Source organism: Oncorhynchus tshawytscha, linkage group LG01 (assembly GCF_018296145.1).
Source record: "Oncorhynchus tshawytscha isolate Ot180627B linkage group LG01, Otsh_v2.0, whole genome shotgun sequence".
NCBI classification, from domain to species: domain Eukaryota; kingdom Metazoa; phylum Chordata; class Actinopteri; order Salmoniformes; family Salmonidae; genus Oncorhynchus; species Oncorhynchus tshawytscha.
The window spans coordinates 11,019,904-11,042,160 of NC_056429.1; the positions used below are offsets into that span (position 1 = coordinate 11,019,904).

At 41.6% G+C, this 22,257-nt stretch overlaps 1 protein-coding gene across 3 annotated transcripts; it reads left to right on the forward strand.

Moving 5' to 3' along the window:
- Nucleotides 1-6,055: 6,055 nt before the first annotated feature.
- Nucleotides 6,056-10,533, forward strand: LOC112215710 (tripartite motif-containing protein 16). Of its 3 annotated transcripts, none has more exons than XM_042330279.1 (6): nt 6,056-6,692; nt 7,082-7,177; nt 8,811-9,044; nt 9,153-9,312; nt 9,422-9,472; nt 9,781-10,533. In XM_042330279.1, exons 1-6 carry the CDS (start codon nt 6,099-6,101, stop codon nt 10,299-10,301), a joined length of 1,656 nt encoding a protein of 551 aa, XP_042186213.1. In that variant the 5' UTR covers nt 6,056-6,098; the 3' UTR covers nt 10,302-10,533. The 3 variants fall into 3 exon arrangements, with proteins under 3 accessions (XP_042186213.1, XP_024230952.2, XP_024230823.2); XM_024375055.2 differs by having other exon boundaries at nt 6,065-6,692; nt 9,413-9,472; XM_024375184.2 differs by lacking the exon at nt 8,811-9,044 and having other exon boundaries at nt 6,063-6,692; nt 9,413-9,472.
- Nucleotides 10,534-22,257: the final 11,724 nt, after the last annotated feature.

The window sequence follows — 22,257 nt, forward strand, 5'->3', positions numbered from 1 at the left end:
CCACATCTAGCAGGAAAGTGAGAAGGGGAACTACAGGTGTTAGTTCATGTTAGAATTGCAGTAAGCTTTTGACACTGTGGACCATAATATTCTCCTAATGAAACTGAAATGCATGCGTCTAAATGATGTAGCAGTGAATTGGTTTAGGTCTTCTCTGACTAACAGAACACAAGAATGTAATGTTGGTGATGTTCTGTCAGAGGCCAAATAAATATCCTGTGGAGTACCGCAGGGATCCATTTTAGGGCCTCTCATTTCTTATATATGTTAATGATATGCCAGATACAGTAAATTGCAAACTCCTGCTTTATGCTGACGACTCAGCCATACTGATATCAGGGAAGGATACAATTCACATAGAGGAGACCATCAGGAAGGAATTGCATTTTGTTAGAGATTGGTTGACTGACAACAAATTGAATTGTCGTGACATTTGGGAAAAACTGAATTGATTTTGTTTGGAACAAAACTTAGATTGCTTAGGGCTGACAAGATAAAGGTAAACTGTGCAGGCAAGGAGATTGAATCTTAAACAAGTGTGACTTATCTTGGTGTGTCCCTAGATCAATCCATTTCTGGAGACCTGATTGCTGCTAAAATGGTGAACACATTTGAATTGTTACATGGGTAACACCAGATATTTTAACATCAAAGTCAAGAAACTGCTTGTCTCAACCTTCATTCAGTGTCATTTTGATTATGCTGCTCTGCTTGGTATAGTGGGCTATCAAAAAAGCTGAAAAAGAGAATGCAGGTTATGCAAAATAATGTTATCGGGTATATGCTAAATGTCCCCCCTAGGACCCGCATAGGGGTACAGGAGTTCTGGGAGGTGGGCTTGTTGCCTTTGGAGTCCAGAGTGGACCAACTTAACCTTAATCAGATGTTTGACATCTTAAATGACCGGGCCCCAGGTTATATGAAAAAAAAACACATTGAAATGGTCTATAACCGACACAGTTACAATACCAGAGTTAGTGTTATGTCTTGTAAAATTGTCTAAGTAAGAGAAACCACTCCACTGCCCCTTGTGCCCCCTACTGCTGGTCAGGTGGATTTATTTGAATGATAGGTATGAAAATATTGTTTTAAGTGATTTTTAAAGTTAGGGGAAAATGCATTGAGTAGTGCCACTTTTCAGCATGTCAATATAAATGTATGTATTTATGGTTGTTTGTAATTTTGTCTTGCCTTTTCATTATTATATTTGTTATTGTTTTACTATCAAGGACCACTTTGGAAACAAGCGTTTTAATTAATACTTTCAAATGATATCCTCTCGGTCCATATAGTACATTTTGTTGTATATGTCTGTTACCCAAAATTAATTAAATTCAATGGATATTCTTCTATACGTAATACCATGGATATTCTACTATACTTAACACCATGTATATTCTCTATACTAAATATCACGGATATACTTAATACCATGTATATTCTACTATACTTAATACCATGGATATACTTAATACCATGCATATTCTTCTATACCTAATACCATGGATATTCTACTGTACTTAATACAATGGATATTCTACTGTACTTAATACAATGGATATTCTACTATACTTAATACCATGCATATTCTTCTATACCTAATACCATGGACTTACTTAATATCATGGATATTCTTCTATACTTAATACCATGGATATTCTATTATACTTAATACCATGGATATTCTTCTATACTTAATACCATGGATATTTTCTACTATACCAAATACCGTGGATATTCTTCTACATTATTCCTAGTTGCATGTCTGACTACAGTAGCTTCTGTCCACAGGTCTGACCATTCTCTGATCCATCCAATCCTTTACAGACTGAAACAAAAAGGTCTGACCATTCTCTGGTCCACCCAACCCTTTACAGACTGAAAACACAGAACACAGGCCTCCATCACTCTTAAATCGGAAAAAGTTTATAACCAACAAGACTTTTCCTAGAGCTGGCCCCCTGGCCAAACTGAGCAATCGGGGGAGAAGGGCCTTGGTCAGAGAGGTGACTAAGAACCCGATGGTCACTCTGACAGAGCTCCAGAGTTACTCTGTGGAGATGTGAGAACCTTCCCGAAGGACAACCATCTCTGCAGTACTCCACCAATCAGGCATTTATGGTAGAGTGGCCAGAGTGGATTTTGCCAAAAGGCACCTAAAGGACTCTCAGAACATGAGAAACAAGATTCTCTGGTCTGATGAAACCAGCATTGAACTCTTTGACCTGAATGCCAAGGGTCATGTCTGGAGGAAACCAAGTACCGCTCATCACCTGGCCAATACCATCCCTATGGTGAAGCATGGTGGTGGCAACATCATGCTGTGGGGATTATTTGCAGCGGCAGGGACTGGGAGACTAGTCAGGATCAAGGGAAAGATGAACAGAGCAAAGTGCAGAGAGATCCTAAGCACACAGCCAAGACAACACAGGAGTGGCTTCTGGACAATTGCTTGAATGTCCTTGAGTGGCACAGCCAGAGCCCGGACTTGAACCCGATCCAACATCTCTGGAGAAACCTGAAAATGAATGTCAATGAAGCAAGTCAGATAAAGCAGATGCTAAGCTACAGGACTGTTTTGCTAGCACAGACTGGAATATGTTCCATGATCCTTCTGATGGTATTGAGGAGTACACCACGTCAGTCACTGGCTTCATCAATAAGTGCACTGATGATGTCGTCCCCACAGTGACTGTACGTACATACCCCAACCAGAAGCCATGGGTTGCAGGCAATATCCGCACTGAGCTAATGGGTAGAGCTGCCACTTTTAAGGAGCGGGACTTTAACCCAGATGTCCATAAGAAATCCCGCTATGCCCCTGACAAACCATCAAACAGGCAAGGCATCTGTAGTCTGTAATTAGCAAACTAATTACAGACTACAAAGGGAAGCACAGCCGAGAGCTGCCCAGTGACACGAGCCTACCAGACGAGCTAAATTATTTCTAATCTCGCTTCAAGGCAAGTAACACTGAAACATGCATGAGAACACCAGCTGTTCCGGATGACTGTGTGATCACGCTCTTCACAGCTGATGTGAGTAAGACGTTTAAACAGGTCAACATTCACATGGCCGCAGGGCAAGACGGATTACCAGGACGTGTACTCCTAGCATGCGCTGACCAACTGGCAAGTGTCTTCACTAACATTTTCAACCTCTCCCTGTCTGAGTCTGTAATACCAACATGTTTCAAGCAGACAACCATAGTCCCTGTGCCCAAGAACACTAAGGTAACCTGCCTAAATGACTACCAACCTGTAGCATTCACGTCTGTAGCTATAAAGTGCTTTGAAAGGCTGGTCATGGCTCACATCAACACCATTATCCCAGAAACCCCAAACCCACTCCGGTTTGCATACCGCCCTAACAGATCCACAGATGACGCAATCTCTATTGCACTCCACACTACCCTTTCTCACCTGGACAAAAATAACACTTATGTGAGAATGCTATTCATTGACTACAGCTCAGCATTCAACACTATAGTGCCCTCAAAGCTTATCACTAAGCTAAGGGCCCTGGGACTAAACACCGCCCTCTGCAACTGGATCCCCCAGGTGGTAAGGGTAGGTAACAACACATCTGCCACGCTGATCCTCAATACAGAGGCCCCTCGGGGGTGCAGGCTCAGTTCCCTCCCATACTCCCTATTCACTCATGACTGCACGGCCAGGCATGACTCCAACACCATCATTAAGTTTGCAGATGACACAACAGTGGTAGGCCTGATCATCAACAACGACGAGACAGACTATAGGGAGGAGGTCAGAGACCTGGCCGTGTGGTGCCAGGACAATAACCTCTCCCTCAACATGATCAAGACAAAAGAGATGATTGTGGACTTGGAGGAAAAGGATATTTTGCTAAACCTCATCATCTAAATACTCTCCTGCAACCCGCCTCACCCAATGTGGCGTGGATCTGCTTTTTTTCCCTAAAGTATTTATATTTACTTCAGATCTGGAATCCCTCAACTGAAGGTAGCCAGCTAACTACCAGCTATCAGCCAGCAAACCATTGCCAGCGGTCATCAGCTAACCTTCAGCTCGGAAAGCTCTCGCCAGTTCGAACAACGTGACTCTAACCAGAGCATAACGGACCTGTTATTTTTATTCCTACCGCAAACGGAACATTTTCATCCGGATCTTCACAACTAGCTAACCGCAATCCCGGTTGACTACTCCTGGCTAGCGTTTCCATCCCAGAACAAGCACCAATTTAGCTTGAAGCTAGCCCGGCCAGGGCTCCTGTGCTACCACCGAAGCATACTTCTGGGCTACAATATCGTCCTACTAGCTACCTAGAGCTACTTGGAACCCTACTAAAAACAGACTTACCCCCAAGGCTTTCTAGCCCCTGCTATCTGCTTGCTTGCTAACCCGGTCTGCTAACTGCTGAACTGCCGGGCCCTGGTCTGCTAACTGCTAGCTTGCCTGTCCGGACTGCTAACTGCTATCCCTTGCTAACTGCTTGCTAACCAGGTCTGCTAACTGCTAGCTTGCCTGCCCGGTCTGCTAACTGCTAGCCCTTGCTAACTGCTTGCTTGCAAACCCGGTCTGCTAACTGCTAGCTTGCCCTGGTCTACTAACTGCTAGCCCATGCTAACTGCTTGCTTGCTAACCCGGCCTGCTAACTGCTAGCTTGCCCTGGTCTACTAGCTGCTTGCTTGTTTAGCTCCGGCCTACTAACTGCTAGCTTGTTAGCCTGCTAACTGTCTGAATCACTGTGTCCCCAGCCAGCCCAACCACTCACTGGACCCATATGTTCACTTGGCTACTCATGCCTCTCTCTAATATCAATATGCCTTGTCCATTATTGTCCTGGTTAGTGATTACTGTCTTATATCACTGTAGAGCCTCTAGCCCTGCTCAATATGCCTTAACCAACCATGTTGTGACACCTCCTACATATGCGATGACATCACCTGGTTTAAACATCTCTTTCACCCCCCCTTTAAGGAGTCTAGTAGGGAACCAACCCCACTCCGGATTTACCCCTTATGACTTATCCTCTGTAGGTACCAGGCTGCTCTGACTTACCTTCCGGGACTTACTCTGTTCTTTATGTTACACGCAGGAACCAACCCAATCAGGATTCACCCCCTCGGACTTACCCTCTGCAGGGACTACACTGCTTAGGCCCACTAGGGGCCCCAATCCCTAGGTCTACCGGTAGTATTTACAGTGGGCCTACTGAATAAACTCAGGATTTTCAGATCTGTATCCGGTAGTTTGTATTCAGCTTACGACTCTAGTCTAGGAACTTTACCTACATTGTTTTTTATGTGCCGGCTCCTGTTTCACTGACGCAGACTCTCCAGTTTGACTATAAATCGTGGTGAATCATGCTGACAACGCCAACTGTTAGGTTCTGACAATCAGAGTTAAAAACTCAAACGGGTGACTAGAAAAAGCTCAAACCAAGCTTATTCACCCACTTGGTCAAACAGCTGAAAAGACAAAGACATGTTTCCACAAGTAAATATATTTATACCCTCTACTGGTCAGAGTCAAATCCTTGCACATCTAGACAGCCAATACATCTCTGTTGCTAAGCATGAACTTAAGTGGTTCCTCTCATTGGTGTAGTCATGGTCCTGCCTCCTATGTGTGTATGTCATAGGCCTGTTCCTCCTCACAATATCTGACCTTACCCCTGCCCACATTCCTCACTCCTTCTTAACTCGCGGCTGTCCTACTTTATCAGTGACGGAAACCAGAACGTTGCCCTTCTCCTCTCCATAGGATACATGAGATTTAACCATAACATGTTCTGACAGAATGTAAACTCTCTGCACTCCCCTTTCTCACTCAGTAGATTTGCATACACCCAGTTCTAATATGTTAACATGAATAAGGATATTTTAAAATATTTCAAGATAGAACCCAGCACTAGGAACAAAACTGTCTCTCTCGACGTTGAATGCAGTTCTCTCTCTCTCTCTCTCGAACCCCTCCCTTTCTCCCTCCCTCTAAACACACCCCTCTGGCAGAACCAGGAAGTCCCCCCCCCCTCCCACAAACTCTCTTCTGAGAAAACGAAACTTATCTGAGTCTCTGTGTCGTCTGTCTGTGTGAGAGTGAACAACAGTCCAAATGGCTCAGCAGGCAGTTCTGCTGGACCAGGACCAGTTCTGTTGTTCTGTCTGCCTGGATCTACTGAAGGAACCAATCACCATCCCCTGTGGACACAGTTACTGTAGAAGCTGTATTGAGGGCTGCTGGGATCAGGATGTTCTGAAAGGCTATAGCTGTCCTCAGTGCAGACAGACCTTCACTCCAAGGCCTACTCTGAGGAAAAATAACATGTTGGCTGAGGTGGTGGAGAAACTGAAGAAGACAGGACTCCAGGCTGCTCCCCCTCCTGCTCTGTGCTATGCTGAACCTGTAGATGTGGCGTGTGATTTCTGCACTGGGACCAGAAAGCAGAAAGCCCTCATGTCCTGTCTGGCGTGTCTGGCCTCTTACTGTGAGACTCACCTCCAATCTCACTATGAATCTCCTGCTTTCAAGAAGCACAAGCTGGTCAAAGCCACCGCACAACTACAGGAGAAGATCTGCTCTCATCATGACAAACTGCTGGAGGTTTACTGTCGTACCGATCAGCGGTGTATCTGTTATCTGTGTACAATGGATGAACACAAAGGTCATGATACAGTGTCAGCTTCAGCAGAGAGGACGGAGAAACAGGTAAGACCAGAACAACTTGTTCGTGACTGTCTGATAAGCAAAGAATTAAAGATACAGTAGGAACTAAGACTGTTTGAATATGAGAGAATTCAAATTAAAATCGATCCTCAGCAGAACAAATATGAACACAAACCTTGAGGATATAGATTTTCTTAACCTAGATGCTCCAAATGAATCACCATTGTAATGTTTAGCTTAAACTCCCTGATACATGTAGGTCTACTGTAAAACTGTAATCATTCACATAGCAACAAATAAATATCATATTGAAACGGTACTATATCGATAATTTAGACCTTCCTCTCTATGGGCCCTATGTCACATGACTATACTATTGATCTACTGGACAAATAAAGCTTGATAGCTCATTGAAGAGTGATTCTCCACAGAGGCAGCTGGGGATGAGTCAGCAGAAGGTCCAGCAGAGATTCCAGGAGAGAGAGAAGGAGCTGAAGGAGCTCCAACAGGCTGTGGAGTCTTTCAAGGTGAGTATTGTTGACCAGAGGAGACATACCATTTCACTTCTCTCCTCCAGTGAGTGAGAAAGCGAGATTTGCTCGAGGGCACTAGAACAGTCTGCAGCCCTTGGCCTCTCACTACTAGAATCTGAAGTCAAATATCTACTATTTGCTGATGATCTGGTTGCTTCTGTCCCCAACCAAGGAGGGCCTACTACAGCAGCACCTAGATCTTCTGCACAGATTCTGTCAGACCTGGGCCCTGACAGTAAATCTCAGTTATACAAAAATAATGGTGTTCCAAAAAAGGTCCAGTTGCCAGGAACACAAATACAAATTATGTCTAGACAACGTTGCCCTAGAGCACACAACAAAACATGCCTACCTTGGCCTAAACATCAGCGCCCTAAGTAACTTCCACAAAGCTGTGGACGATCTGAAAGCTGTGAACGATTTTTGCCCGATCCAATTAGGATCTGGCAAAAAATACTTGAATCAGTTATAGAACCCATTGTCCTGTATGGTTGTGAGGTCTGGGGTCTGCTCACTAACCAATAATTCACAAAATGGGACAAAACCAAAAATATACCAAATAATGCATGCAGAGCAGAATTAGGCCAATACGAGCTGATGATTAAAATCCAGAAAAGAGCTGTTAAATTCTACAACCACATAACAGGAAGCGATTCCCAAACCTTCCATAACAAAGCCATCAACTACAGAAAGATTAACCTTGAGAAGAATCCCCTAAGCAAGCTGGTCCTGGGGCTCTGTTCACAAACACACCCCACAGAGCCCCAGGACAGCAACACAATTAGACCCAACCAAATCATGAGAAAACAAAAAGATAATTACTTGATACATTGGAAAGAACAAACAAAATAACTATGCAAACTAAAATGCTGTTTGTTACTTAACAGAGATTACACAATAGCAGAATACCTGACCACTCTGACTGACCCAAATTTAAGGAAAGCTTTGACTATGTAGAGACTCAGTGAGCATAGCTTTGCTATTGAGAGAGGCCGCCGTAGGCAGACCTGGCTCTTAAGAGGAGACAGGCTTTGTGCACACTGCCCACAAAATGAGGTGGAAACTGAGAAACACTTCCCAACCTCCTGCCAAATGTTTGACCATAGAAACACACATTTCCCTCATATTACACAGACCCACAAAATAATTTGAAAACCAATCCAATTTTGATAAACTCCCATATCTATTTGGTAAAACACCAGTGTGCCATCACAGCAGCAATATAGGTGACCTGTTGCCACAAGAAAAGGGCAACCAGTGAAGAACAAACACCATTGTAAATACATCCCATATTTATTTTACCTTTTTGTATTTTAACTATTTGCACATCGTTACAACACTGTATATAGACATAATGACATTTGAAATGTCTTTATTATTTTGGAACTTTTGGTGTAATGCTTACTGTTCATTTTTTTTATTTTTTTTCTCGCTTTTGTTTATGATCTATTTCACTTGCTTTAGTAATGTAAACAAACATATGTTTCCCATGCCAATAAAGCCCTGAATTGAATGGAGAGAGACCTCTCCAATCACGCTGAGCCCCACTCTGGGGAACAGGCTATCTGGGCTTCCAGTTAGAGAGAGAATAGACTGTTTAATCTGGAGCCTCTCTCTCTCTTAACAGCACTCTGCACAGGCAGCAGTGGAGGACAGTGAGAAGATCTTCACTGAGCTGATCCGCTCCATTGAGAGAAGGCGCTCTGAGGTGAAGGAGCTGATCAGAGCCCAAGAGAAGGCTCAAGTGAATCAAGCTGAAGGACTCCTGGAACAAGTGGAACAGGAGATAGCAGAGCTGAGGAAGAGAAGCACTGAGCTGGAGCAGCTCTCACACACAGAGGATCACATCCATTTCCTCCAGGTAACTAAACTGCCTTGTTACATGTGATATGAAAATGAACATATTGTGAAACTTAAGTTCTGTTCTGTGTGTGTGTGTCTCTCTCTCTCTCTCTCTCTCTCTCTCCAGAGTTATCAGTCTCTCTCCAGTATCAGTGTATCTTCAGACTTACCCAGCATCGTTGTCCGTCCTCTTCAATACTTTAGAGATGTGAGTAAGACTGTGTCTGAACTGAGAGAGAAACTAGAAGACTTCCTTAAAGGAGAATGGACCAAGATCTCCACTACAGGTGTGTTGAAATTAATAAGAACACTACTAGTCATATACATGTGGAATATGGTATGATGATAACATTCCCTCTCTCTGTCAATGTGTTTGTGTGTCTGTAGTGAATATAGTGGATGTTGTACTGCCTCCAGAGCCCAAGACCAGAGAACAGTTGTTACAATGTGAGTCTCTTTATTCTGAAGTAACAAATAGCCTAGTTTTACTGACACACAACTCCTATAGAAATATAGATAGATAGATAGATAGATAGATACTGTAGATAGATATATCTCTTTTTTTACTGATACTCCTAACAATCCCTCTAGAAATATATAGCAATAGTATATCTAATAAAAGACTGGGTATCTATCTGACTCCTCATATTTCTCTGATCTCTGCTGTGCTCTAATCAAAGACAGGGTAGATACAGTATCTGACTTAACTTATTGTTCTAACTCCCTCATTGGTCTCTGCTCTTCTCTTCTCCCAGATTCCTGTCAGCTCACACTGGACCCAGACACAGCACACACACACCTCTCTCTGTCTGAAGGGAACAGAAAGGTGACCTATACAGGCCAAGTCCAACCATATCCTGATCATCCAGACAGATTCACAAATGACTTGATGGTGCTGTGTAGAGAGGGTCTGTCTGGACGCTGTTACTGGGAGGTGGAGTGGAGTGGGCGGTGGGTTATTATAGCAGTCTCATATAAAGACATCAGCAGAACAGGGAGAGGTAACGCATTTGGATTGAATGACAAGTCCTGGAGTTTACAATGCTCTAGTAATGGTTATTGTCTCAGACACAATCATGTTGTGACTAAAGTATCAGGCCCTCAGTCCTCCAGAGTAGGAGTGTACCTGGATCACAAGGCAGGTACTCTGTCCTTCTACAGTGTCTCTGACACAATGACCCTCCTCCACAGAGTCCAGACCACATTCACTCAGCCACTCTATCCTGGGGTTTGGCTCAATAGTAATAATGGTACTGCTGAGCTGGTTAAACTGTAGTAGGGTCCACATAGATACTAGTCATGCTGGTGTAGTCTATAGCTGAGCTGGTTAAACTGTAGTAGGGTCCACATAGATACTAGTAATGCTGGTGTAATCTATAGCTGAGCTGGTTAAACTATAGTAGGGTCCACATAGATACTAGTCATGCTGGTGTAGTCTATAGCTGAGCTGGTTAAGTTGTAGTAGGTTCCACATAGATAGTAGTCATGCTGGTGTAGTCTATAGCTGAGCTGGTTAAACTGTAGTAGGGTCCACTGGTTATAGATTCCACTAGATAGTAGTCATGCTGGTGTAGTCTATAGCTGAGCTGGTTAAACTGTAGTAGGGTCCACATAGATACTAGTCTATGCTGGCTGGTTAAACTCCACATAGATACTAGTCATGAGCTGGTTAAACTGTAGTAGGGTCCACATAGATACTAGTCATGCTGGTGTAGTCTATAGCTGAGCTGGGTTAAACTGTAAACTGTAGGGGTCCACATAGATACTAGTCATGCTGGTGTAGTCTATAGCTGAGCTGGTTAAACTGTAGTAGGGTCCACATAGATACTAGTCATGCTTGTGTAGTCTATAGCTGAGCTGGTTAAGTTGTAGTAGGTTCCACATAGATAGTAGTCATGCTGGTGTAGTCTATAGCTGAGCTGGTTAAGTTGTAGTAGGTTCCACATAGATACTAGTCATGCTGGTGTAGTCTATAGCTGAGCTGGTTAAGTTGTAGTAGGTTCCACATAGATAGTAGTCATGCTGGTGTTGATGGTCCTCAGATGTTATGATCAGTAGCGATTTTAGCATGTAAATCTTGGTGGGGCAAAAAAAACAAAGCACAGATTTAACAAGACATTAATAGCACTATAATGGTGACCAACAGTCCCAACACCTTACCACTGCTACACCTGCCTATCAGCGGAGCCTTGTCTTAGCAGCGAAACCGTTCAATCAGCCTCATTTACTGCTTAAAAAAACCCATTGCTGATATGGCTGACTTGTTTAAACAAATGTGGTTTCTATTGAGATGTACAAACTCTGGCATAAGGGAACGACGAGCGCATAAGAGGCAATCCGTAATGTTGATTATGACATTAATGAGCGAGCTAGGACGCTCTGTATTTTCTGCTGGCTAGCCACACCACAACAGAAAGCACGGAGCTGGGCTGAAACACCTACAATTTGGAGCTGCAATACTCAAGAAAACAAAAAAATGTGTCGTCATTACAGGTGAGACACATTTAAACTGGTCTTGGTCTCATTACAGTATAGACACATTTAAACTGGTCTTGGTCTCATTACAGTATAGACACATTTAAACTGGTCTTGGTCTCATTACATGTGAGACACATTTAAACTGGTCTTGGTCTCATTACAGGTGAGACACATTTAAACTGGTCTTGGTCTCATTACATGTGAGACACATTTAAACTGGTCTTGGTCTCATTACAGGTGAGACGCATTTAAACTGGTCTTGGTCTCATTACAGATGAGATGCATTTAAACTGGTCTTGGTCTCATTACAGTTTAGACACATTTAAACTGGTCTTGGTCTCATTACAGTATAGACACATTTAAACTGGTCTTGGTCTCATTACAGATGAGATGCATTTAAACTGGTCTTGGTCTCATTACAGTATAGACACATTTAAACTGGTCTTGGTCTCATTACAGGTGAGACACATTTAAACTGGTCTTGGTCTCATTACAGGTGAGACGCATTTAAACTGGTCTTGGTCTCATTACAGATGAGATGCATTTAAACTGGTCTTGGTCTCATTACAGTATAGACACATTTAAACTGGTCTTGGTCTCATTACAGTATAGACACATTTAAACTGGTCTTGGTCTCATTACAGTATAGACACATTTAAACTGGTCTTGGTCTCATTACAGATGAGATGCATTTAAACTGGTCTTGGTCTCATTACAGTATAGACACATTTAAACTGGTCTTGGTCTCATTACATGTGAGACACATTTAAACTGGTCTTGGTCTCATTACAGGTAAGACACATTTAAACTGGTCTTGGTCTCATTTTACAGATGAGATGCATTTAAATGACTGGTCTTGGTCTCCTGTTCAGGGGCAGATGAGATTTGGACCTTTAAACTCAGGGGTTTGAACTTGCAACCTTCCGGTTACTAGTCCAACGCTCTAACCACTAGGCTACTCTGCCGTCCCATTACAGATGAGACACATTTAAACTGGTCTTGGTCTCATTACATGGTCTCATTACAGTATAGAGACATTTAAACTGGTCTTGGTCTCATTACAGTCTAGACACATTTAAACTGGTCTGGGTCTCATTACAGATGAGACACATTTAAACTGGTCTTAGTCTCATTACATGGTCTCATTACAGTATAGACACATTTAAACTGGTCTGGGTCTCATTACAGATGAGACACATGGGTCTAGAGGTCTCTAGTGGTTGATTGTTGGTCTGGGTCTCACTGGTTCTGTTCCAATCTGTCCTGTCTCCATCTCTGGTACCAATACACCAACATCATACACTCCAGACCTGGGGTTCAAATACTATTTAAAATATTTCAAATACATTGAGCATTTGCTTTTGCCTGCCTGGAGTGTCAGGTGGTCAGGGTTGTTGCTTCCATTGTACCAGACAAGTTTAATCAAGCCCACATAAAGTTTTAGAAATGATTTCAAATCGGGAAATTGTAATAGAAGGTTCAGGATGGCAACTTAATTCTCTTCAATGATATTAATTGCTGAAATGTTTCCCAGCAGATCACTCTGTTACATTGACATGGAAAGCAACCATGATGTAACAGTTTGACACTGTGTGGTAGGTTACCATATTACTTTGACTAACCATTGTTATGGATACTTCTAAATTCGTATCTTAATCCTCAGAATACCATACAGTATGGAACACCTGTAATGGGAATTTTAAGGTTTGTGCTTTTCTTTTATTCTGTGTCCCATTCATGTGCTGTTCTATAAACCAGTTTCTGTATTCATGCAAGTGGTTCACTGAATAAATCCTCCTGTTATCAGTAACTGCAATTTGGCAGTAGGCCCAGACCTTGTTTTGAGAACAAACGAAAGATATCTCAGTTTCAAGGTCTCAGTTTACAGAGGAGAAGCCTTGTGAGGTGTTGGTCTGTCACGTTATGTTATGTTATGAAACAGTATTGGTCAGTCACGTGAATGAAACAAAAAGGTAACGATTAATTAAGTATGCTAAATCATGCAAATATAACTTGTCTGTGTATAGCCATATATAAGACAACTGCTGGGTCTGCCCAGGGAGAGCTCCTGATTGACATGTGTACTATGGTGCAATAAGCTGGTTGGAACCTCTCCAGGGTGCTGACAATAAACAATGGTTCATTTAAGATTGACTTTGAGTGTCCCTGTGTAAGAATTTCCACAACACACCATGTAGAAGACAGACATATCATTACATACAGTATGGAACACCATCTAGAAGACATATCATTACATACAGTATGGATCACCACGTAGAAGACACAGACAAATCATTACATACAGTATGGAACACCATCTAGAAGACATAGACATATCATTACGTACAGTATGGAACACCATCTAGAAGACATATCATTACATACAGTATGGATCACCATGTAGAAGACACAGACATATCATTACATACAGTATGGAACACCATCTAGAAGACATATCATTACATACAGTATGGAACACCATCTAGAAGACATAGACATATCATTACATACAGTATGGAACACCATGTAGAAGACACAGACATATCATTACATACAGTATGGAACACCATCTAGAAGACATAGACATATCATTACATACAGTATGGAACACCATCTAGAAGACATAGACATATCATTACATACAGTATGGAACACCATCTAGAAGACATAGACATATCATTACATACAGTATGGAACACCATCTAGAAGACATAGACATATCATTACATACAGTATGGAACACCATCTAGAAGACATAGACATATCATTACATACAGTATGGAACACCATCTAGAAGACATATCATTACATACAGTATGGATCACCACGTAGAAGACACAGACATATCATTACATACAGTATGGAACACCATCTAGAAGACATATCATTACATACAGTATGGAACACCATCTAGAAGACATAGACATATCATTACATACAGTATGGAACACCATCTAGAAGACATAGACATATCATTACATACAGTATGGAACACCATCTAGAAGACATAGACATATCATTACATACAGTATGGAACACCATCTAGAAGACATAGACATATCATTACATACAGTATGGAACACCATCTAGAAGACATATCATTACATACAGTATGGATCACCACGTAGAAGACACAGACATATCATTACATACAGTATGGAACACCATCTAGAAGACATATCATTACATACAGTATGGATCACCACGTAGAAGACACAGACATATCATTACATACAGTATGGAACACCATCTAGAAGACATATCATTACATACAGTATGGATCACCACGTAGAAGACATAGACATATCATTACATACAGTATGGAACACCATCTAGAAGACATATCATTACATACAGTATGGATCACCATGTAGAAGACACAGACATACAATTGAAATCGGAGGTTTACATATGCCTCAGACAAATACATTTAAACTCAGTTTTTCACAATTCCTGACATGTAATCCTTGTAGAAATTCCCTGTCTTAGGTCAGTTAGGATCACCACTTTATTATAAGAATGTGAAATATCAGAATAATAGTAGAGAGAATGATTTATTTCAGCTTTTATTTATTTAATCACGTTCCCAGTGGGTCAGAAGTGTACACACACTCAATTAGTATTTGGTAGCATTGCCTTTCAATTGTTTAACTTGGGTCAAACATTTCGGGTAGCCTTCCACAAGCTTCCCACAATAAGTTGGGTAAATTTTGGCCCATTCCTCCTGACAGAGCTGGTGTAACGGAGTCAGGTTTGTAGAACTCCTTGCTTGCACATGCTTTTTCAGTTCTGCCCACACATTTTCTATAGGATTGAGGTCAGGGCTTTGTGATGGCCACTCCAATATCTTGACTTTGTTGTCCTTAAGCCATTTTTTCCACAACTTTGGAAGTATGCTTGGGGTCATTGTCCATTTAGAAGACCCATTTGCGACCAAACTTCCTGACTGATGTCTTGAGATGTTGCTTCAATATATCCACATCATTTTCCGTCCTCCTAATGCCATCTATTTTGTGAAGTGCACCAGTCCCTCCTATAGCAAAGCACCTTGACAACATGATGCTGCCACCCCCGTGCTTCACGGTTGGGATGGTGTTCTTCAGCTCGCAAACCTCCCCACTTTTTCCTCTCAACATAATGATGGCCATTATGGCCAAACAGTTCTATTTTTGTTTCATCAGACCAGAGGACATTTCTCCAAAAAGTACAATCTTTGTTCCCATGTGCAGTTGCAAACCGTAGTCTGGTTGTTTTATTGTGGTTTGGAGCAGTGGCTTCTTCCTTGCTGAGCGGCCTTTCCGGTTATGTCGATATAGGACTCGTTTTACTGTGGATATAGATACTTTTGTGCTTGTTTCCCCCAGCATCTTCACAAGGTCCTTTGCCATTGTTCTGGGATTGATTTGCACTTTTCGCACCAAAGTACGTTCATCTCTAGAAAACAGAACGCGTCTCCTTCCTGGGCGGTATGACGGCTGCGTGGTCCCATGGTGTTTATACATGCATACTATTGTTTGTACAGATGAATGTGGTACCTTCAGGTGTTTGTAAATTGCTCCCAAGGATGAACCAGACTTGTGGAGGTCTACAATTTTTTTCTGAGGTCTTGGCTGATTTCTTTTGATTTTCCCATGATGTCAAGCAAAGTGGCACTGAGTTTGAAGGTAGGCCTTGAAATACATCCACAGGCACACCTCCAATTGACTCAAATTATGTCAATTAGCCTATCAGAAGCATCTAAAGCCATGACATCCTTTTCTGGAATTTTCCAAGCTGTTTAAAGGCACAGTCAACTTAGTGTATTTAAATTTCTGACCCACTGGAATTGTGATACAGTGAATTATAAGTGAAATGATCTGCCTGTAAACAATTGTTGGAAAAATTACTTGTGTCATGCACAAAGTAGATGTCCTAACCGACTTGCCAAAACTATAGTTTGTTAACAATACATTTGTGGAGTGGTTGAAAAGCGAGTTTTAATGACTCCAACCTAAGTGTATGTAAACTTCCGACTTCAACTGTATCATTACATACAGTATATCATAGATGACATATGGAAAATATAATGTAAGGATTTATAACTATTTACATTACAGTAACATTATTACTGGTTCGGGTTATTGCTGCTGGTACAGTGGAATAATGAGGCATCACAGTACCTGTTACACCACTGTACTAACAGGACCAATTACTCACCAATAAACACACTGTAATGTAAAGTGTTACATCATTCTCAATGATCAGTCATTACATACAGTATTCATTTCACATACAGTACATTGTATCCATTTCAAGTCCCCCTCCACCGATTGTAGCTAATTATCTATAACACATTGTACAGTTTTACAACCACGTTTGAGTTATTATGGGCACTTATAGTTAGTGTCATATCACATACGTTTAAGGCATTACAAAATTCATTAAAAGCATTATAATATGTACTTCATAGAAACTGTTACCCTTTATATATTCTTACCACTCTATTTAATGTATTCCATATTAAGGGTCCTAACCTGGGAACTAAAATATTTGTCTCTAACATTGTGTACAGTTCTCTCAAACAATCAGAAATGAACAGTAAACATTACAGTCGTAAAAGTTTAAAAGTAATAGAGACATTTCAAACGTTATAATTCAAGTGCAAACAGAGTGAGCCGTGCGCCAGACTGAGTTCTGGAGGTGAAATGGAAATGAATGAGGTAGAAGGTGTGGTGAAGACCTCAGAACCAGAGCCTGACATCAATGGACATGATAAAGAAGAATCTGGTGCAGTAGGAGTTACATTGTTGGAGAAAGTGGATCCATACCTTTTGGCAGATCCATGTGTGGTTTCAGGGTGGGTGGGAAAGGAGTTGGGTGCAGTTGAATCAGTGAAGGTAACCTGTAGTGGACTTGTCATATTTGTTTGTGTTTCTTCTGGCCAGAGGGAGTGGGCGCTCCGTGTCACGCAACTTGGGTCAAGATCTGTTTCTTGCTTTGTTCTTAGGAAAAGGGCACCATTGAAAGGAGGGATTTCTGGGGTAGCGTTAAGTGTGGAGGTGGAGCAATTGAAGTTGAAGATTTTTGGTGTTTTTGATGCCCGCTGTTTGGTGCAACAGAGGAGTCACTGTCAGTCCTTTTGATTCTTTACTTGACAAAAGTCATGTTAGGGTATATCAGTTATCCTGTTAGAGTCTTTGTGTTGAATCCACTGAGCTGTTTCAGGTGCAACGTTTATGGTCATGTTGCAGCAGTTTGTAGGAGGGAGATTCCAAGATGTGGGAAGTGTTCAGGAGGTCATGGAATAGAGGATTGTTTAGTTTGGTGGATAAAGTTGTGTGTGTCAGCTGTAGGGGTGTCCATGTTGCTGGGGATCAGACGTGTCTGGTGAAAGAGAGGCAGGTTGAGGTGGATAGAGTCAGAGTAGTGCAGAAGGTGTCGTATGCTGAGGCAGTGAAGAAAGTAGAGGAGGATGGGTCAAGGGTGAGGGATCCTGAGAGGATCCCTGTGAGTAGTAGATCTGTGCAGCACAGAGGGATAGGCCAACGAGTGATATATGCTTAAGTAAGGTTGGCTTCTTAGAGTTCATAGCAATGGTTATCAACTGTACCACAGAGATGGAACGTAAATCACAGAAAATAGATGTTGTGGTGGCAGCTGCAGAGAAGTATTTGGTCATACTAGATTTGATTTCAGAAGAGTTACAGGGTGTGTTGAGTGGTGGTGTCCAGCATGGTGCAGGAGCAGATAGGGTCAAAGTAGTGGAATGGGGTAGTGGGTTTTTAATGACTGTAGGGTTAGTTGGAAGGGTGGTTTTTAGTAGTATTATTTTTGGCTTCTTTCTTTTTGGTTTTTCCTTTTCTCCTTTTGTATCACATAGTAAAATGGATTTATGTTATAGTCCCGTTGGGGGCAGAGACATACTGGATGCCAACCGCTGTTAAACTCCGAAGAAGAAGAAACGCTATATTTAATCTTTGATATTATTTCTATGTGCAGTGTTGTAACAATGTCTCTCTTGTGGGAGTTGGTTGTGTGAAGGTGCTGTGGGTCGTGAGGAGGGCTACTATTATTTTTCTTTACTTTTGGTTCTTGCGTACTGTCACACCCTGACCATAGTTTGCTTTGTATGTTTCTATGTTTTGGTTGGTCAGGGTGTGATCTGAGTGGGCATTCTATGTTGGATGTCTTGTTTGTCTATTTCTATGTCTGGCCTGATATGGTTCTCAATCAGAGGCAGGTGTTAGTCATTGTCTCTGATTGGGAACCATATTTAGGTAGCCTGGGTATCACTGTGTGTTGGTGGGTGATTGTTCCTGTCTCTGTGTTTTGCACCAGATAGGGCTGTTTTTGGTTTTCCACATTTATTGTTTTTGTTAGTTTATTCATGTCTAGTGTCTTTATTAAAAAACATGAATAACCACCACGCTGCGTTTTGGTCCGCCTCTACTTCACCTAAGGATTTTTTTTTTTAGAATTCTTTTCCCATTGTGGAGGATTTGTTTATTGGTTTCCACTACTTATCGTTTAGAGTTGAGGGGGGAGTAGGGGTACTTTGTTTGGGGTTGTGCGGCATGATGGCCGGGATGACGTCAGCCAAGTGGGGAAGAAACGCTGTTTCTTTTGAATGGCTTCAGGTGCATTCCGGAGGATGGTGTGGAGGACGTTTTGCTCATGGTCAGCAAACAGGTGGGAGTGGAATATACAGTACCAGTCAAAAGTTTGGATACACCTACTCATTCCAGGGTTTTTATTTTTAAGAGAATGACAAGAGTGTGCAAAGCTGTCATCAAGGCAAAGGGTGGCTACTTTGAAGGATTTAAAATAAAAAATCGATTTAGATTTGTTTTACACTTTTTTTGGTTACTACATGATTCCATGTGTGTAATTTCATAGTTTTGATGTCTTCTATTATTCTACAATGTACAAATAAAGAAAAACCCTTGAATGAGTAGGTGTCCAAACTTTTGACTGGTACTGTATACACTCTGCATCCAGAATGAACAAGGCGGTGGTTGTGTTAATGAAAAGTCTTGTTGTCCGGCTAGTTGCGAGTGAGGTGTGTTGGTGCCGATTTGGCCTCTTTTAACCCCGCCAACAAGAGTTGTGGTGGCTAATCTTACGTACTAACAGATCCCCAAGGAGTGGGTTCATTTTGGTAGGTTTGCAAGTGGTTTTTGTGTGCTCTCGTCTAGGTGTCAACACTAATTCGTTAAACATATCTCCTTTCGTAGGCAATTGTTTGTTTTTAAAAACCTCTTAAGGATTGTACCCATTTTTTCAATTTCCGCCTAAAATGACCCAAATCTAACTGCCTGTATCTCAGGACCTGAACCATGGACATTCATATTCTTGATACTATTTGAAAGGAAACACAGCAGGGGTTCAAACTGTAGAACCCAGTTCCTACATTTGAATATATAAATTGATTTTATCAAACAAAACTATGCTACATTTAATCTCTGGGAACCTCAGGATAACAAATCAGAGAAAGATTAGTTAATGTACGTACATTTTTTACCTTCAGAGGTGAATGTATCAAACCAGTTGCCGTGATAAAAGGTTTTTGATGTTGGCTAACAAGTTGAATCTGAATCAGCAAAACAAAATTACATATACACAGAATGAATCATACATTGATGGACCTATTATGTCGTAAAGAAAACGTCCCTGGTGGACAGAACAGATACGACGGCTGGTTACACAAAGAGAGGGGGTTGGGTTTGAATGAAAGAGTGGGCAGACTGAGTTACAAAGGGAGACGCTATGCATCGTAAATACAGAATCTTATGCATTCTAAATAACCGGCCATTTGAAAAAGGAGAATGCAATAAATATTTACTCTGAGCTGCGCTTCGGTAGATTGTTCGTCGATGGAAGGCCGGTTTGTCCTTTATGGATCTCTGGTCCTCCGAAGAATGTCTCGTGGTGAACTGGAGCGTGGTAGAATACTCTGTCCTCTCCTAGCCCACGTTTAGCGACTGCTAACTCAATGGCTAGGAAGTATCACTTCTGGAGTGAATAAGAGTTCAAAGTTCATACCAAGTTCCCATACTTTAAGCTCATGCTATATTCTGGCTGGTATAGTCGAACTTCATCCTTCCGGGGTGTAGGTCGTCACCTACACATTGAAATTTGATGCTAATTTCATTGGGTTCTCTAAGGTTGGCTTAGTTCTGTACGTGGTCTTTGTCCTTTCAATGTGGGGACCTCAAGTCCACACATCCTTGGAACAGCTTACTATCTGAGCCCTTTTAACGTAGGACTGTCGCCCTAATGTCCTCGGAACAGAAAGTTACATTTTCGTCAAGGGCTTTATATAGTGGTAGGAGAGAGGGCATGTTTCATAGTTTACAACCAATGTCTCTTCACATGGGCGGGGCCACTGAGTGAGCAGAGCTTTAACCTTATGAAAACCCAATTCTCTCATTTGGAAGCTAAAATTACATTGAATCTTTTCACAAATAGTTTAATTTATTTTTTTTAAATTGCACAACAATTCCATGTGAATCTGATAACTAGAATGTGTAGACTTTCGAAGATACAGTTTATGTTGTCCTATCATCAGTAATAATGTCTCAGACGCCGACTGATCTGACATCGTATTCATTAACTTCTTATGGCTGAATTCCCGTTAACGGGATTGATTTGACAACAGCCTGTCACGGTCGTCGAAAAGAATGGACCAAGGCGCAGCAAGATGAGTGTACATGTATTTTTATTTGAAATTACTGTTGCCAACAAAACAAGGAAACGACCGTGAAGTTTAACTAGGGCTATAGTGCCACTAACAAAGTCAACTACCCACAAATGCAAAAGGAAAAAAAGGCTGTCTAAGTATGATTCCCAATCAGAGACAACGATAGACAGCTGCCTCTGATTGAGAACCACACCTGGCCATACACAAAGAAATAGAAAACATAGAAATAAAGAAACTAGAATGCCCACCCTAGTCACACCCTGGTCTAACCAAAATAGAGAATAAAAGCCTCTCGATGGCCAGGGCGTGACACAGCCAGTGAAAGTGCAGGGCGCCAAATTCAAACAGAAATCTCATAATTAAAATTCCTCAAACATAGTATTACACCATTTTAAATATAAACTTGTTAATCCCACCAGTGTTCGATTTCAAAAAGGCTTTACGACGAAAGCATACCATAAGATTGTTAGGTCAGCGCCTAGTCACAGAAAAACACAGCCATTTTCCAGCCAAAGAGAGGAGTCACAAAAAGCAGAAATAGAGAAAATGAATCACTAACATTTGATGATCTTCATCAGATGGCACTCATAGGACTTCATGTTACACAATACATGTATGTTTTGTTCGATAAAGTTCATATTTACAGTGGGGAGAACAAGTATTTGATAACCTGCAAAATCGGCAGTGTTTCCTACTTACAAAGCATGTAGAGGTCTGTAATTTTTATCATCAGGTACACTTCAACTGTGAGAGACGGGATTCTACAGTGTCTCTGACACAATGACCTTCCTCCACAGAGTCCAGACCACATTCACTCAGCCCCTCTATCCTGGGTTTTATTTCTCTGGACTGCTGAGCTGGTTAAACTGTAGTAGGGTTCACATAGATACTAGTCATGCTGGTGTAGTTTATAGCTGAGCTGGTTAAACTGTAGTAGAGTCCACATAGATACTAGTCATATAAAATAGTAAAAAAAGTGTTAACTTTATTTAACTAGGCAAGTCAGTTAAGAACAAATTCTTATTTACAATGACGGCCTACCCCGGCCAAACCATGATGCTTGGCCAATTGTGGT